Source organism: Anomaloglossus baeobatrachus, chromosome 1 (genome assembly GCF_048569485.1).
Source record: "Anomaloglossus baeobatrachus isolate aAnoBae1 chromosome 1, aAnoBae1.hap1, whole genome shotgun sequence".
Taxonomy (NCBI): domain Eukaryota; kingdom Metazoa; phylum Chordata; class Amphibia; order Anura; family Aromobatidae; genus Anomaloglossus; species Anomaloglossus baeobatrachus.
This window is the reverse complement of record NC_134353.1, coordinates 129,627,939-129,647,507: the sequence shown is the minus strand read 5'-3', so window position 1 is coordinate 129,647,507 and position 19,569 is coordinate 129,627,939. Positions and strand designations below refer to the sequence as shown.

The following is a 19,569-nucleotide window of genomic DNA, read 5'->3' as shown; positions in this document are numbered from 1 at the left end:
CCTGCCTACTTTGGTTTTACCATGTGGCAGCATTACATTCTCCAGTATATACTTGTATGTGGTAGCATTCATATTTACATCAATTATATGCAGAAAAGCAGCCCCAAACCATGACTTTGCCACAACGATGGTTCACTGTAGGTGTTTGGTACCTTACATTATTACGTTTTTCCAATTGAGTGGTATATATATTGCTGCCATCACTACCAAACAGATTGAACTTGGATTCCTCCAACCACAACACCTTAGACCAATCTGTCTCTTTCCATTAGGTGTGTTCTTTGGCAAACTCAAGTTGGGCCTTCCTGTTCTTTGCAGAGATGAAAGGTTTCTTGACTTGTATTGTGCTGGAATAGTGTGTCAGTTTCCGCAAGGAGAACAGCTTCCCCTTTAGACCCGTCTTAACCTCTCATACAGCCAGATCAGATCTCATACTTTGCACTGATGAGGGACAACCACTCCGTAACACTATGTCTGCAAATTGAGGTTCTGATCTGGCATAATCCTAAGGGGTACTTTGCACGCTGCGACATCGCAAGCCGATGCTGTGATGTCGAGCGCGATAGTCCCCGCCCCCGTCGCAGCAGCGATATCTTGTGATTGCTGCCGTAGCGAACATTATTGCTACTGCAGCTTCACATGCACTTACCTGCCCTGCGACGTCGCTCTGGCCGGTGACCCGCCTACTTATTAAGGGGGCGGGTCGTGCGGCATCATAGCGATGTCACATGGCAGGTAGCCAATAGAAGCGGAGGGGCGGAGATGAGTGGGACGTAAACATCCCGCCCCAATCCTTCCTTCCGCAGACCCGGTGTGAGACGCGGTGACGCAGGTAAGAGATATTCCTCGCTCCTGCGGCTTCTCACACAGTGATGTGTGCTGCCGCAGGAACGAGGAACAACATCGTACCTGTCACTGCTGGCAAATTATGGAAATGTCGGACCCTACACCGATGATACAATAACGACGCTTATTCACTCGTTAGTCGTATCAAAAAGGATTTACACACTATGATATCGACTGCGACGCCGGATGTGCGTCACTTTCGATTTGACCCCACCAATATCGCACCTGCGATGTCGTAGTGTGCAAAGCCTGCCTAAGTCATATGACAAGGCTCGTCAAAAAGTCACCTTTGACTTTTAGGATTGCTACCTCCGATAGGTGGCACTAGAGTTCATCTACTTCCTCACTGAAGAGACAATTTGCAGGCTTCTTAACTGGAACTAGTGCATTCAAGCCTTCTGCTCTTTGCCATCGCACCATAGTTTGGTGACTTACTTTGACCCCATATTTTTCGTTAACTTTGTTTGAAATCTGTAGAGCACTTTTATAGACATAAGATATGGTCTTTTTTTTAATAATGCGACCACGTTGGAGGAAGTTTTGCGTGGTCGTCCACTTGTAGGTTTGTCAGCTGTTCCATAAGCTTCTTTTTCGTTCTTTGTTATATGTGACACTTAACTTTCAGAACAGTTCAATTCCATCGCTGCCTCTTTCTACCTCTTTTTGGCTTTTGCTTGACTTCACTCTCAGAATAGTAAGCTTCCTGACATCTGGAGATAAATTTCTCTTTGTCTTTGCCATGTTCTATATGAAAAGCACACAAACAAAAAAAAAAATAGTCAAAATTAAGTCTACATGACAAAATAGGAAAACATTTGGCTCAGCAAATGTGGAAAACTATCACATATAAATGGATAAGGCAATGTCAAACACAATTGTCATCCTTAGAGCTGACAATCATTTGCTTCACTACTACTTACTAAAACCACCAGGAAAATCGCATCACAACAATCAAACAAAAGTAATCTCACTTTTAAAGAAAAATGCAAAACTTTTGGTCACCATTGTATATCAATTCATAACAGTGTCTTCAGTTCACCTAGTAACTATTGCTATATATGAACATAGGTAAGTAAACAATATTATTTCTTCCGGCATAATAGCATAGGTACAAAATAAGGAAAAGTTAGGGCATTGTTTGGTGTAGGCAGTGCATGTGCGGAGGAGAAATCTTCTATTTAATGGTTTTCCTTTCAGCGAGCCCTTATGTCCCAGAGCCAGGTGTATTCCCTGTCAAGTGTCTACATGACCTGCTCTACATATGAATAGCAGCTGCAGCGAGGCTTTACCTACCAGCCGGGGCGGGACTATGAGGTCACTGATTGTTGCGTGTGAATAACCACCTAATTCCTTTACAGGAAGAGTTTTCACCTTGGGACTGGAAAGAACAACTTTATTCTATGAAACTTACAGCGAGAACTATGGCTGCACTAATTCTAATGGACCACTGCCCCGACATCTGTACATGAAGGTAATATAGAGCACATATATGTATATATTAGCTAAAACATAGCTGAGAAATGCTGAGGATTAGATATAGTTTGCCTATAGAAGGTTGGGTCGCTATGAGAATATATATTGGAGTCGTGGCAAAGTAAACTTGTGTGAAATGTGCTTAGAATCTATTAAGGTAAAAAGGAGAAAATTATTTATGGAGAACAACAAACATTGTACAACAATAGTATCAAGGATTCTGCCAGATAGACATTGCCATCTAATACTCAGTCCTATGGATGATAGCTGAAAGGAACCATGAACAGACACAATGCTACTGGGTCCCAGCACACCTGACCGTAGCCCATGGGACTGCCGGAGCCGTGTATAATCTATATACTGGTGACCTCATTAGCAGTCACATTGGTTGAAGGAAATTCAGGTACATTTATGGAAAGCAGAGTATACCTGAGAGTATCTTAACTAAAGCAGTGACAGATGGTGGTAAGGTCACAGCGCCCTGTGCTAAATAGACAGCATTAATAATAGTTGTATCTTCTGCTATAGTCTCCAATTACAACAGAAAGGAAATTTATCTGGAACACAGCAACATTTGGGGAAAGGTCACCATACAACAATAAGTTCAAAATATTTCATATGTTTCTACAGGGTTGGATATAATGTTTGCACCTTCGGCTGGGTTAAAACCACATTTGAACCCCATTTCCTGGCTAGAATGGGGCTTACATATGAACATCTAAAATACAGGATAAAGTGGTATTTTACTACTGTGATATTTCAATATCTGATTGGTGGGGGCCAACACCCAGCACCCTCAAGATCAGATGTTCTCAGTTTCGATGGTGACCAGCCATCATTGAGAAGCTGAGCAGCACAGCTTTGTTGACTGTTTAGTGGATGGATACTGTGGGTCATCTACGGTATTTATTTCAATAGTAGCTGATCTGCAGGGCCATTTGACGGAGCTGTGCTCTTCAGGTTGGCAACTGTTTACATACAGCCATGACACCAGATGATGGTAGGGGTGCTGGCTGTTGGATCACCACCGGTCTGATATTGATAACCTATCCTATATTTAGGTCAGCAATGTCACCATAGTGAAACACCCTCTTTAGATGTGTAACTAGGGTACTCACTATTTTAAAGACAAGTACAGCCAAAAAAAAGTCAAACACAATCGAAATTTCAATGTTTTGAGATACATTTGGCTAACTAAAGTGCATTGCTCCAATAAGGGCACATCTGAATCTCACTTTTTGGATGTTAAGACAGAAACTTCCAATGGACTTAGGAACAGAGGCTGAGATGTGGCCTGAGATCAGCCTTGCTGGCCTGTTTCTGAATAAATGACAGGGGCAAACGGCCATAGACTCTCTCATCCAAGAGAATCGGGCCGATTCTGCAAATGATACTCTGATCAGTGTCTGCATAGTGTGATCAGATTCTTTCGGATGAGAGAAATCGGTGTACACAGTTTGGAAATGATGAAGAACAAGATTTCTCTATTTCTCCATTGCTTCAATGCGCTGAAATCGGACTGCACACAGATGTCATACAAGAGCTGTCTGATTATTTTCACACATTCATTGACTTGCATGGCCGAGCGCAATCTGAATATCATATCAAACTCAGACCTGCTGTGATTTTTTTTTTTCCTTGGACACAGAGTGTCCAAGGAAAAAATCTGAAATGTTATCGACCACATAGACATTGGTCTGAGCATGATACGATCTTTTCTCAGATTGCACTTGGACCGAAAATTGGCTATTATCCCCTGCCCTAAGAGTAATTATGTGGAGACCTCTGCTAAACAAATTGTGATGAAGAATCTGGAGACATGTTCTTGGCAAATTTGTTCATTTTTTTGAACCCATAGAAGCCCACACACTACTGATTTTAGGTGGCAATGAAAGCTTAGTTAAACCCCTTTTCTTCCAAGATTGCAGCACTTTCTTAGCAATGTCTATCTGAAGTGATTTTTTTTTCTGGCATTGTTGGGTGGGGTCATTGGCATAATTGGAAAGTCGAAAGTGACAAGCAGCCCACTAACAGTGTTTTGACCTGAAATCTGAGCGTAAACAGTGATTTTTTTGAAGTTCAAAGTTCCAATGTTTCTAACCAATGTACAATGACAAATCATTCTCTTATTGACCATCTCAAATGAGTATCCTATGCTGGGGAGTCTACAGTCCAGAATTTACTGCTGGAAATATGATACATATAGTTGCTTGAACAGATTTACTGGTTGAGAATGAGGTATTTTTTGGTAGGTAAATCTAGGTGTCGTCTTTACATTGCTATTCCACTAGACAGGTTTTCTGCCACTGCTTGAAAAGTTAATATGTCACGTTTTACTTACTAATCCACAATATTCCCATAGAGGTTGAGACCATACATTGTAAATGAGCCCTGTTATTCAGATTACGGTTGAGATCTTGGATCTTGAAATCGACTTTACCCACAGAAACTGCACCAAAACCTAAAGAGGAGAGACATAATAAATAAATAAATGTAAGCTATAGTTATCTGTACATAAATAGGTTCAATGGTGATATTAATTAGATGACTAACATCCAGATTAACCTGACTGACGGCAGAAATCTCGCGCTGCATAAATAACTCATCTGTGCTGAAATTGCTTCCCAAATGAAACCCCAGCCATGTGAAGGAACATGTGCACTGAGAGTAAGCATGCGTTTATACTGTCCGATTTATTGTGATCGAGCTTTCCTAAGAATGTTCAGTCATTGATTATTGGCTATTGTACACGGGCTGCCGATAACATGATGGGCCAGCAAAACGCTCGTCTGGCAGGTGAAATGATTTTTAAGCTTTCTTAAATTGTTGCCGGTAGCATATCATCCTGTTATCCATGCCAAGAAATTGACAGTCCATGCTGACAGAACGGTCTATTTTTGGAAGTTTCATTGGCCTGTCTCTATTACAAAAACTGTCAATTGTCAAATATAGCTGAGCAATTGTTTAATCTAGGTGGATAATTGCTTCCGGGTTGCTTCCGGGTTGCCCATAGACTTTAAACATTATGGCAGTCCTGCTCCTACTCTACAGGAATATTCTAAAACGTCATTGCATAAGAGCACACAGTCGCGTGTGCGGGGGACTGGCCGACAGAAACGGTTTATTACCATAAGCGCCAAAGAAGTGCTGGACACAAAAAAATAGGAGGCGCTGTCCTCTTCCTCCTCCTCCATACATAGCGGTCATGTGGTCGATGTGTGGAAGTGCTCTGTCGTAGGAAACCCAGACAGCTCCGCTATTATAATATGCATTTCCCTTCTAAATAAAGCAAATTCACCAGACCCAGTTACAGGAGAAATAAGATGAAACTACTAGGGATGATTGAATACCGCAAATATTCGGCAACGCCCATTTTCACCGAATAGGTCGCCGCTATTCAACTATTTGCAAATATTCAATGCGCAATGTAAGTCTATGGGAAACCCGAATAGTTGCCGAATAGCAACTATTCGGGCTTCCCATAGACTTACATTGCGCATCGATTATTCGCATAGCGGCGACCTATTCGTTGGATATTCGAAAAGCCGAATATTGCCGAATATTGGTGATATTTTATCACCCCTAGAAACTACATTTTTTAATATTGAAATGCACACTATCCCCCATACACCAATGGTCATTTATAACCTTATGACGGCACATTGTGTTAAATCCATGAAAAATAAAAATATAAATACCACTGTCAATCCAAATTTCTGTTACTAGCCCTACCCTCATATAAAAAAAAATTTGTTTGACATAAAAAATATTAGTTACAGAGAGAAGAACACATTTTTAAATGTATTTTAGCAATTCTTTCTGGTAATAAAAAAAGTGGCAAAAGAGAATCTTATTTCCTTTATTTTCCAGTAAAAGAAAAGAGAGACTATGACCGTGGCATAAAAATGAACCCCATGTATCCCAAAAAAATGATTGAAAAATGACTTGCCGTGTTAATGTGTATGATAAGGAATGGTGATAAATGGAATTGTCCTGAGCTGGTTTAATAAGTGTTTAGCCTGTAAGAAGATGGACTTATTGCCCACATTTCCGCTTGAAGACACCAATGTTTTTGTTATGATATATAAGATATAATGTGTAATGTGATAAGTGTAATGAGGTGCAATGTGAATTGTGACATGTATTGTTAGTGATAACGTGTGTTGTGCCAGACAGTAGAATAAGAGCTAATGTTTGGGACTAGCTCAGAGTGGGAGGGGCTAGAGTGAGGGAACAGTGACCATTTGTTGTTAAAATGGCAGGGCCCAGTTTGCACTAGTGATAGACCTAAGGTCTGACTAGAGCAGTATTCCTCAATGCCAGTCCTCAAGGCCCACCAACAGTTTATGATTTCAGGATTTCCTTAGCATTGCACTGCTGTTGGAATCATCATCTGTGCAGGTGATTAAATTATCACCTGTGCAATGCTAAGGAAATCCTGAAACATGCTATGTTGGTGGACCTTGACTTGAGGAACACTGGGCTAGAGAGCAGACCTGAATGGTTTGAGTGTCACCAGAGGAAGAGGAGACGAGGACCGTCGGTAGTGAAATCCTGGAGAGAGAGAGTTGACCGAGACACAGAGTGATGTATTGGGGATGAGTCAGAGATTTGACCGAAGGACAGAGCGATCAACAGAAAATGGATCCAAGGGACAGCTAGAAGTACGACTGAGTTTATAACTCTTAAGGTAATAGGCCAGGACAGAACAGCGTCATGAGATTAAGTCAGAGCCCTGTGCAGGCGTTCCCTAAGCATCAAAAAGTTAAAATCTAAGTATGGCCATGTGGTCAGAGAAAGACAAGATGCAGACCTGCCAGTTGAGGATGTGACTTTCATGGACTGTACTGTGGTGCTAAGCTGGGTTGTGGTGCAGCAAGTGAGACAAATGGAGTCAGGAACAAATGAGTGTAAAGAAGTAAAGGAACTCTGTTTAGAGATGCTTTGTGTTCAAGATGAAGCGTATGAGAAGCTGTGTATCCACTATCTACTGTACAAAGTTATCAGATGTCTGTTAATTAAAACAACTTTTATTAAGAACCGGTGGTGTCCCTCATTGAACTGGTTAACATCTGGTCCTGGCCACCTGAAGCCATTGGCATTATGCGGCCTGCAAGGGCGTAACGCCCCCATAGTATAAGTCCACACACCCAGCCAGGACCCTTATTTTCATGTAACATGTCAGGGCATAAGAGACGACTACCTCACCCACAGCTACCATGCTGCGAAACGTTATTTCCAGAGAACAATAATTGCATTTAAATGCAACCAAGATAAACCCTCAAAAGATTTAATAATGAGGTTTATTATTATTATTATTTATTATTATTATTTATCATTATCGCGCCATTTATTCCATGGCACTTTACAAGTGAAAGAGGGTATACGTACAACAATCATTAACAATACAAAACAGACTGGTATAGGAGGAGAGAGGACCCTGCCCGTGAGGGTTCACTGTCTACAGGGAATGGGTGAGGGTACAATAGGTGAGGATAGAGCAGGTTGCATAGTGGTGTACTGGTCTGAGGGCTATTGTAGGTTGTAGGCTTGTCGGAAGAGATGGGTCTTCAGGTTCCTTTTGAAGCTTTCCACAGTAGGCGAGAGTCTGATATGCTGGGGTAGAGCGTTCCAGAGTATGGGGGCGGCACAGGAGAAATCTTGTACGCGATTGTGGGAAGAGGAGATAAGAGAGGAGTAAAGAAGGAGATCTTGTGAGGATCTGAGGTTGCGTGCAGGTAGGTACTGGGAGACTAGGTCACAGATGTAAGGAGGAGACAGGTTGTGGATGGCTTTGTATGTCATGGTTAATGTTTTGAACTGGAGTCATTGGGCGATGGGAAGCCAGTGAAGGGATTGGTAGAGTGGCGAGGCTGGGGAATAGCGGTGGGAGAGGTGGATTAAGCGGGCCGCAGAGTTTAGTATAGATTGGAGGGGTGCAAAAGGCCAAAGAGCAGGAGGTTGCAGTAGTCGAGGCGGGAGATGCTGAGGGCATGCACTAATATTTTTGCTGATTCTTGGTTAAGGAAAGCACAGATTGGGAGATATTTTTGAGTTGTAGTCTGCATGAGGTGAAGAGGGCTTGGATGTGTGGCTTGAAGGACAGAGCAGAGTTGAGGGTTACTCCAAGGCAACAAGCTTGTGAGACTCGGGAGAGTCAGCAACCATCAAGTTTGATGGAAAGGCTTGTTGGAGGAGTTGAGTGAGGAGGAAAGACAATGAATTCTGTTTTGTCCATGTTAAGCTTATGGGATCTAAGGTTTATGGAATCTATTCTTCGTATTTCTTTCCTTCCATCATTAATGCAAAATACAAATAGCTTGAACGGAATTATTGGTATTTCTATTTTATATATATGAAACAAAAGCTGAGCTGGAAAAGAGCATGTCATAATTGCTGCTCGGAGCAATAGCTATCAGACGTGCAGAGGTAGCAGACCTGTATTTGATGCCCAAGGGGCCTCAAAGATTTGCCACATAAGGAGCCTATATTCACATATCTCTGACAAAGGTGAAATACAATACAGATTTTCAGCAAGAGAATCGATGTCAGCAACAAGTGTTCTGCACCTGCTTAGTAGACCTATGAGGACATACATATAATATATACAGTATATATAATTATTTTTTTTTTATTCATTTAAGATGCGCCCATTTTTTGACAATGGCACCTTAACTTCAACTTTTTGCTAAATTGGGTCTTAGCTAAGAAACAGAACGGTCACGAGAACTAGGTAGTAATCATTCAAACCAATTTATTCTTCACATTTTCCTAATGTATGGATTAGATATTACTTGTGACGCAGGAGACCAAATATTTAATAACATGTACATGCTGCATCTTATTAGCCATGTGAGTGTGATCCGTATGGAATGCAGATTTGGTGGAAAGCATTAGACAGGTGTACACCCTACGTGTCACTATTTTCCATATTGCCAGCCTACAATACAGTGTTCCAGTTTCTCAGCCATGACGTATTTTCATACTTTTCTTTATAAGTGGTTCACATCTAAAAACTATCAACGTGGAAAAAAAATAGAATCATGTGCCATACCGATGTGCTTTTACATTAAAATAATTAGGAAGCCTATTCACAGAGTATTTGTAAAAATATTTTATATGGATTTTGGAGCAGAATTTTCTTCAAAATCCAAATAAAAAAAAACTGTGAGCACACTGAAAGGCAAACCGTAGCCCAGTGCTGCTGCAGACTTTACACTGTTTTCTTGTAGTCATTTAATTTTACAGGGAAATGACTGTTTCACCTGCAAGACCGCGTGGCTAATTATAACGACCACACGGTTTTGCAGGCACGAGATCTTTCCTTGGGTTACAATCCAATAGAAAGCCTATTCGAAAAGTATTTGAAGACATTTTTTAGATGGATTTTGGAGCAGAATCTTCTTTAAAAATAAATCTGTATGAACATAACCATAGACACCTCACCACTGACAGCCATATTGGTTTGTCATTTACCACAAGGAGAAAAGTTTTCCCCTTAGACCCCAGTAGAGCTTCTCATACAGCCAGATAAGATCTCATACTTTGGAATGATGAGGGACAACCATCCCGAAACACAATGTCTGCAAATTGAGGTTCTGATCTGGCATAAATCCTAGGTCATATGAAAAGGCTCCTTAAAGGGCCACTTTTGACTTTTAGGATTGCTACTACTGTTGGGGTGAACTCTTAACCAGAGATCACTAGTTGCCTACTGCCTGGCCTAATTGGTATAGACCAAGTGCATGCGTAAAGAATTCACACCAGACACAGTCTGATATGAACTCTCTTCTTGGTCACAGTAAAAACGGCAGCCAAAAAGAACAGGAGAACCCGTGCGGTCTCTGGTATATAGTCCATTTAGTGGGACAGTTCATGGGCTAGCCAATGGGGAGATCTGTGTTACTGTTGATGGGCGGGTCTGACTTCAGTGGATCAGTCCATGATGAAGGTGATGGGAGGGACGTCATCTGGTGGATCCATGCTGATGGTAGGGTCTGTGATGTCATCGGGGGCCATCTTGGCTTCCTCTGAAAAGTGACTGGCTTATGTATAGAGAATTGATTTACTTGAACACACTTCTCACAGTGCTCTATGTCCAGAGGTTAATCAAGTATTTCATCTTATGGCTCTCCTCAACACTACCAATAGGTAGCACTAGAGTTCATCTCCTTTCTCCCTGAAAAGACAATTTGAACATAACCATAGGTTGCATTCACTTGCAGTGCTCATGCCAAGGCTTTAAATGGAACCTACAAATATGTTAAAAAAACTGACCCGGACATCCAACTAGTGTAAATTTGTGCTAGCTGAAAAAACATAACATAACTATAAAATGCATACAGCTGCACACTAAACAGCCAACAATGTATAAGGGAACTCTGGCATTGCATTACTGATATAGGAATATATGAAAAAAGAGATATTTAGTTTATATATTGGCCAATGCATGTAAGCCCAGTAACCACAGCAAGGTATATCTCTGTAAACCGGGAACCTAACTTGAAATGCTTCTATCTGGGTTACAAACCTCCATGTCTGGGTAGCTAGGCTCCTGCTATAAAGGATACGAACATAGCCTGGTTATAGGGCAGAGTTCTCAATCAGAAAGATATTCACTACAAATATTTCAAAAAAACTGACCCGCACATCCAATAAGTGTGAATAGTTGCTGGCTTACATGCATTGTCCAATCCATAAACAAAATATCTCTTTTTTCATATATTCCTTTAAAGGGAACCTGCCAGGTGCAATATGCACCCAGAACTATGAGTAGTTCTGGGTGTATATTGCTAATCCCTGCCTAACCGCCCCTGTATACACTAGCATAGATAAGGAGATCTTTAGAAAAAGTATTAATAAAGATCTTTTATCTAAAGCCTGCTTTACACGTTGCAATCTCGCATACGATATCGTATGCGATTTGCAACGCCCCCATCGTATGTGTGGCACGTTCAATTTGTTGAACGTGCCGCACATACGATTAACCCCCCGTCACACGCACTTACCCGTCCATACGACCTCGATGTGGGCGGCGAACGTCCACTTTCTGGAGTGGGAGGGACGTTCGGAGTCACATCGACGTCACGGGGCAGCCGGGCAATCGATGCGGAGGGGCGGAGCTGAGCGGGACGTAAACATCCCGCCCACCTCCTTCCTTCCGCATTGTCAGCCGGGAGCTGCAGGACGCAGGTAAGATCTGTTCATCGTTCCCGAGGTGTCACACGCTGCGATGTGTGCTACCCCGGGTACGATGAACAATCTGATGTGCAATACTAGAGAAAGGTACAATATGTATGCGATGAAAGTTTTACCGTTCAATCGCAATCGCACGTACCTGTCACACACTGCAATGTACCTTACAATGCCGGATGTGCGTCACTTACGACGTGACCCCGCCGACACATTGTAAGATATATTGCAGCGTGTAAAGCGGGCTTTATGCTAATGATCGCAGGGACTAGTCCCAAGGGTATTATATCCCCCGACTAGCTGCCCTCTTAGCATGTTAGTGTGTCACCCTGGACAAGCCAGGGGACACAGGTAACAACACACACACACCCCCACCCCCAGCAGTTCACACAGACAACCCCAGTGAGACCTGGTTTCTTCCTTGGGCTCAGACTGACACACCAGGTGGGCGGAGTCAGGAGATGGAGACGCCCACCGAGGAGTTTGTCTGGTCTGAGGGAGGAAGCAGGTCCAGACAAGTTCAGGAGTGAAGGAGAGAGGAAGTCTGCAGAGAGGCAGACGCAGACTGGGGCCTAGGTTGGAGCCTAGGGCCCCAGTGCAGAAAGACAGGCAGACGGTAGTGGCCGTCTGCAGGGAGCCGGGGAGCCAGTTGGTGGAACCGCAGGTAGCCGGGGCTGGGCGGTGGCCCCCCGGTACTGAATCGGGGAGCCAGCTGGAAACCGGAGAGCAGGAAGAGTGTGCAAGGAGGCGAAGGAAAGAACTTACACTAACAACCTGGGGTCAGGGGATATCAGCAGCGCAACCGTCTGAGGGACCCGTCCAACCAGCCGTTTGTTTACCGAGAACTGTGTCGTGTTTACTGGCTGAGTGAGTACCGCCGTGCGGCACAGCACTGCCCCTGCACCTCCACAGGCCCCATAGCCCGCCTGTCCACCATCCCCAACTCCATCACTGGGCCCCGGGATCACCAACCCCTACCCACGGAGGGGCAACACAACAACTGGCTGCTCCATACCATCACTCCCGGGATCCCCAGCCAGAGCAGCGGTGGTGTTCCAATCTCACCACAACCGTGGGTGGCGTCACGGACAATAAACAATCCCCACACCCAAACCCCCTTTTCACTCACGGGCGAGGAGCGCCGCTAGAGTCCCCGGGATCCGGCCCATCGCTCGAGCCACCGAGCAGCGGCAGGCCGCGGGAGCCGGACCCAAGCAGTAGGGAGAGCGCGGCGTCCCCTCCTCTGCCCGCGACATTAGCATGCCCACAGGGGCATGCTAACATGCTATTCAATGCAGTGTCACCACGCATACCTGTGTTTGCTGTGACCGCGCTTCTGAATGCCTCATGCACAGTATGAAGTCGGGTGCACGCGTCCCAGCTTCAGAGAGGTCGACTGCACATGACTCGAAGTGACTGACATTCAGAAGCGCAGTCACAGTGAACACAGGTAAGCACGTCACCGCTGGTGACCCTGCATTGAATAGCGTGTTAGTAAGCCCCTGTGGGTGTGCTAAGATGCTAAGAGGACGGACTAGTCAGCAGTGTAATGAGGTCAGCAGTGTGATGATGTCATACCACTGTTTCATATTGCTTTCTGCCACTGTCCTGGTACTCGAATATTCAAATGTATTTGTCTCTAAAATACGTAAATATATTTGGATATAAGAAAATAACTAGATTCTCCCAGCTCTCTGCGGGCGACAAGGGAACCTTTGGTGGGCCGTATTTTGTTGAGTCCTGTCTTAGGGATTCACTGTCTTAATTTATCATAACTAGTAACAACTCATGATCCTGAACACTACTGAGCAGTTTTCTTTGGTCTTTTTTGCAGCCTACCATTGAGTAATGAAGAATGCACACAATTAGACATGTAGATTTCAGAATATTTACTGTAGGTATAATATGTCATTTGTTTGCTCGCATGTTTCAGACTTCAGCAGTGTACGCTCGGTTATAGCTGCTGTAGGAATTGCTTCATGCTGTTTGAGCAGGTAATCTTTAGCATTATTAGATGTCACACATGAATGGCTGTGCACATCGTGGTGCAGTCAATGTATTTTCTTTCTGAAGGAACATAAAATACGTATTTATCTGATGGTAAAATGCTGTACTGTACTTATATAATTGAATATGCTGATGCTCAGAATATAGGAACTGCCCGTAATGCTGCCCTGGGGCTCAAGGGAGGGCAATATGACTAGAACGGATGCTAGGCCTTTAGGTTTACTAAGGGGTTATCTTGGAAGTGCAATTTGCGCGGGAAATTTTAGGGTGGAGTTGTGGGGTCAGTTGGGATCTGGGGCATTCTCATTGGTCAGGGGGTGGCGTTTATGGGGGCAGTAAATAAGTCAGGGCCAAAGGGGGGGGGTCATTACTACTTTGATGGCGACCTTCATTATTCCCGCCCACGCACTCTTGTGACAGTTTCGGTCAGCGGACGTGGAGAAGAGAACTTTTTGTCGCAGCAGTGGAGGAAAGGAGGGGGTATCTGAAGGTGGGGGTTTCCACAGAAGAGAGGGGGGAACCCAGTGCAGGAACGGGTTACCCCTGGTGGTGCAAGTAATTGATGATACGGGTTCTTGGTGGATTGAGTGTCAGTGGGACATTGGGTGGGCAACATTTGGCTAGGTCCACAAGTCGGTGTGGTGTAGCTGAGGGCAGGTGGTGGAGCCGACGTTGCATTGAACGGTTTTTGGCAACCTTCATTTACCCCCCTCCTTTCGGGTGTTCTTCAATGGGCATTTGCAATGTTTGTTTATTGTTCATGTTTTGAGTTATTTAATAAACGGGGCTGCTGTGGCCTTACATATCCAACGTCGCGCAGTCTTTGTGTTTATTTTAGGTAAGCACTCGGGTGGGGTGGGGGAGGGTCAGTTGGTCAAGGTAAGGCCTTTAGTCACACTTTCTGGAGTTATGTAATATCTTGTTATGTTGCAGAATAATGTGTGATACTCAGGAGTCAATTATTATGGCCGGATTCTGGGGTGGACATATCATTGGTGTAATCTGTGCAGCCGCACGGGGCCCAAGAGGTGAGGGGGTCCATTTCTACCTCCAAAGCAAGTGGAATTGTGCTTTTTGATGAGTTCTTGAGGTGCAAAGGGCTCATATATTGTTCTTGCACAGGGGCCCTTTTCTGTCCGTGTCCACCAGGGGCCAGATTACCTGTTAGTGTGGAGCTGAATTGCCTTTGTGCCATTTAAAAACCTACACCAGGGCTTATTCAGTTCTCACCTTCTGTGCTGTGATTTTCACAAAGCATTTACACTAGACTTGGGAATAACTCATGGCAGCGTTCACACTACATTGTCTCTCTATAGACTAGATTTCGTTATAACTCACTAGATTTGGATCTCCCTCAATACCTCCACCTCTCTGCACACCATGCTTCATCCCCTCCCTATACTAAATGAAATGTCTCAGCATGTCTTACTGTGGCTCAATAGAATTCATTGTGTATGGCGTTCCTCTGATGCTCCTATTACGTGCTGAATTATGGAAAAACTGCAAACAGCCTCTAAACAGAGGAAGAGAACCAGGTTTCCAGTGCCACCAATTGGAAGGAGCAATGCTATAAATTAATGATTATCCTAGATGAGCCACATGAGTAAGGCTAGTTTCACACATTCGGCTTTTCACCGGTTTGCCGGATTCGGCGCACTCCATTACAGTGTATACAGTACAATGGCAGCGCAACAAGCTACGGTCACATGCTGTCATGTGACCGGAGCATGTGACCCGGAGGTTGCAGTGCTGCCATTGTTCTGTATCACACTGTACTGGAGTCCGCTGAATCCGGCAAACCGGCGAAAAGCCGGATGTGTGAAACTAGTGTAAGGGGGGGGCAGACCCCTTACAAAGAGGTGTAGTGTTATAGTGAACATAGATGTTGTTTAATAAAAATGTTTTATTATAAGCACTGTTTTTAGGGGTTCCCCTAGTGGCCGGGTGGGACGGCTGTCCCCATAGGAACAGGGTAGAGAGAAGGAGGAGCCGGCAGAGGAAAGGGGAGGGAGGAAAAGAGTTGTTTTAGAAAAAAGGTTAGAACCAGGAGTTGGGTCCGGCACGGGAGAGAAGAAGCAGAAGGGGCAGAGTGTGGGAGCTGGGTGAATAGGAAAGCCGGAGAAAAGAAGAGGAGAAGTAGCCTCAAGTGTGAGCAGTACTGGTGTGGGTCCAGTTTATGTTAGCCGGAGTGGGAGCCAGGTGAAGTGGATTAGCCGGGCACATCCCCACTGGAGGATACGTCAGGAACAGGTTTTCCCCCTAGCAAAAGTGTAAAGTCATCGGTTTGCCTCTGTGATGAAGAAGGAGTGTTCAATAAAGAAGCCTGCTGGTTCAATTGATTCACGTCTACAGAGTCTTTGTATAACTGACGGCGACAGCTACACCACCGCACTCTGCCCCACCATGTTATCTCCTGTCCCTAAAGTGACGGCGGAGCCAGGGGTAAGCCTGAGCGAAACCGGAGCCACGACTACAATCCCCGAGGCCCCCCTGGCACCCCGTTACACTAGCCTAATGCAACGTTTACACACAGTGTTTTTGTGTGGATTTTTCAGCAGATTCTAGCTCCAAAATCCAATGAAAAACTGGGGCAAACACTCTATGAATAAGCTTCCTATTTAATGCTCAATAGGATAACATATCTTTAGTGAATATGGGGATGTTTTGCTCTCCAAGGAAAAAGAAGCAACATATCACTTACTGATATATTTCTGGTTGAAAAAACATTCCAGAAGTGACTTTTTTGTTCAATTGAAGCAGAAAAAATGTTACATACACAAAAAAGCACCAAAAATGTAGGGGGTTTTATTTGTTTTTTTTTATTTCACATAAAGTTTTCAAATAGAAAAATCCACATCAAAATAAGTCTGTGTTAATACATACATACATACTCTTAAGGCCCCGTCACACGCAGTGACGTATCGCCGGGGTCATGGATTCCGTGACGCACATCCTGCATCGTTAGCGACGTCGTTGCGTGTGACACGCACGAATGACCGTTAACAGTGTCTATTGGGTGACACTGCTGTGATGCTGCACGAACCGCCCCCTTAGAAAGGAGGCGGTTCGCCGGCAACAGCGACGTTGGTGGGCAGGTAAGTCCGTGTGACGGCTCCTAACGATATTGTGCGCCACGGGCAGCGATTTGCCCGTGACGCACAAACGACTTTTTTGCCCGCAGGCTCTGGCCCTGGGAACTGTAGCCTTGGCGGTGACTGTATTTCCCTCTACGGTTTGAGCTGTTGCCTTCAATCGGGTCTTGGCTGCTGGAACACCCCGGAGGTTCCCTTCGCTAACGGATTTGACCAGTTTTACGGCGACTCCTAGCCTGGTCGGGGTCCGTAAGCCCTGCCGGATGGTTGCTGGCTTCTCTTTGTTCACCGGTCCGGTACCGCCGGGCCACCACCCGTCCACGGTCCTTACGGTTTGCTCCAATCAGCCTCTCCTGCAGACGGTCACCACCGTCTGCCAACCTTGCTGTTCCGTCGGTGCCACACACCCGGACGCCGTCAGACTGCTCTCCTACCACTTCACTTCTCCACTTCCAAACTAAACTGACTCCTTTTCCCGCCTCCAGGACTGTGAACTCCTCGGTGGGCGGGACCAACCGCCTGGCCCACCCCCTGGTGTGGACATCAGCCCCTGGAGGAAGGCAACAAGGATTTTGTGTTTGGCTTCGGTGTGCCTAACCGGGGTGTGGGGTGTGTTGGTGTAGTTCCTGTGACGACCTGGCTTGTCCAGGGCACCACAATCTGATGTTTTGTCGGATCGCGCTAAGACCGAAAATATATCTATCTGAACAAGCCCTTGGGAGCAGCAATCCTATGAGTTAATATCAACCCACTGGCGGACACAGATGGAAAAAGGCCCCTGGGCAGAAACAGTAAATGGACGCTCTGCAGTCCAATAACTCATCAAAATGGGCAATTCCACCAACTTTGGAGGTAGAAATGGGCCCCCAACCTCTTGGGCCCCTGTGCAGCTGCACAGGCTGCACCAATGATATGTCCACCCCTGTATCAACCCTTTAAGCCGGTGTCTTGCTACATGGCTTAGAATTTAAAGCCAAACCAAAATCTTCTCTAAAATTAAAAGACCTTTCCATACAGCTGTTTTTCAGCTCCTGCAGGGCAGACACTTGGAAGGACAGATCAAATGGCTTGACTTGAGTGGTATAGAGCCACAATAATGCATCCTTGTGATAATTTACTAATTAAAAAGGTCACAGCTTTTATTTTCCATACAGGGCTCCAGCCTTACTTAATGTAGCCATGTCTATCAGAAATAGTAGCCTATAGGCTGGTTTTGCTCACCCATATGGGATTCTATATTTGAATTGTTTCTCTAAATGGTTTTAATTAGTGATGAGCGAGCATGCTTGTTACTACTCGGTACTCGCACGAGTATCACTGTACTCGGGCTACTCGGCGGGGACCGAGTAATCTTGCGATACTCGTGCTGTACTCATGGTCTTCATGTTGGCGCTCTTTTTACAGCCATCCCTTATGCAGGGATTGGCTGGCAGACCACTGCAATGCCACAGCCCTGTTACTTGTGGAATTGCAGTGATTGGCCGGCCCGCACAGCATGACCGTGCCTTTAGCCCAACACTTCCCCGCTCGGCTACGGCCCCTCCCGCACTCCACTCCGCGTGTATATATATATGCACGCTTACACACACACGCACGTTTTTTTTTTTAATTTACAGTTTTATGGTTTCTACATGCTGCCGGGGGTCATTTCAGAATAATACTCGGGTCTCCCATAGGATAACATTGGGCTCGGTGCTCGGGCCGAGTACACGAGTATTTTGAGATGCTCGGCCCGAGCCTCGAGCTCCCGAGCATTTTTGTACTCGCTCATCACTAGTTTTAATCTGAATTGAAAGTGCTATGCATAGGATAGGGGATAACTTACTGATTTGTGGGGGTCCAGCTGCTGGGAACCTTAACAATCCTGAGATTGGTGATTTAGACCCTGAGTTCCACCTTCATTCCATTCGATATCTATGGGACTCTGTGCTGCGCTTGGGTATTTCTAGCAGTCCTTGGGTTCCAGAACCCTAATCTCAGGATTGTGAATGGTCTGAGCAGTTGGACACCCAACAATCAGTAAATTACTGTATGTCTAAGTTCTAGATATATATATATATATATATATATATATATGGTAGCAAATTGCAAATATCCGGTGTAAGGCCTCACTCACCACAACCTTACAGAAAGCAGTCACATATGGATAAAAAATAAGCTCAAGGCTTCAGAAAGGTTCTGCTGAACCGAAACGTTACCCCTGGATTAATTCAGTCCATACTTTTTTTTTTTGTATTGAACTTGAAGTGCTACCTCTGCTTTTTTGGATCTATTATATAGGTAGGGATAACTTTCAATTCTGGGAATATTCATTTAACTCCATAACCACTATGTGTGCTCATCTGGGATCATAAAGGGACTAGAGCTGGGTAAAAATAAACTGCAGGATTATGGTCCAATGACCATTTCGGGAGCCCCTGGCCACCAGACCTCAGTCATGTAGAACTTCTATAACTGAGCACAAAGGCAGATTTACTGTCATAGGAGTGTGACAGGTGACAGACAGTCAAGTGGTTTCTGGCAGCAGAAGGTCACAGAATTTGGCTGCACAACAAGCTCCCTGACTTTCTATTGTTACTGCTGTTAGTATTCATTGTATTAGGTAGCTTTTCTGCTGGATTTTCATCTATTCCCCTTTAGGACCCAGGGGAGCTAAACATCCATCTAGCTGCTGATCAGTATTCCCCTTGTGCTTGAATACGCGCATATTCCCTGAACTAGTGCTGGTGATATTATTCAGTTCATTCAAGCTCTGGTTGCAAGCAGGTGGCTTGTACTCCTCTGTGGTATTGTTGCTCAAGCTTTGCTGAACTCCTACCTGAGTCCTCTGTGGATAGGTAGTTCATGCATTTTTCCCCTCGTGTGTCCTCCTTGTGTCTTCTACAGTGTTTAGTGGGGTTGATGAAGAGTCCATCCCACCTGTTCCATATTTTGAGCCCAGCACTAGGGATACCTAGGG

General features: G+C 44.7%; 1 protein-coding gene across 2 annotated transcripts in view; it reads left to right on the top strand.

The window, feature by feature from the left end:
* Positions 1 to 2,228: 2,228 nt before the first annotated feature.
* Positions 2,229 to 19,569, top strand: part of LNX1 (ligand of numb-protein X 1) — a 309,648-nt gene continuing 292,307 nt past the window's right edge. For both annotated transcript variants that reach the window (XM_075347037.1, XM_075347036.1), the window contains exon 1: positions 2,229 to 2,317. In XM_075347037.1, coding sequence (XP_075203152.1) covers positions 2,312 to 2,317 — 6 coding nt within the window. In that variant the 5' untranslated portion in view covers positions 2,229 to 2,311. The remainder of the gene's footprint in view (positions 2,318 to 19,569) is intronic.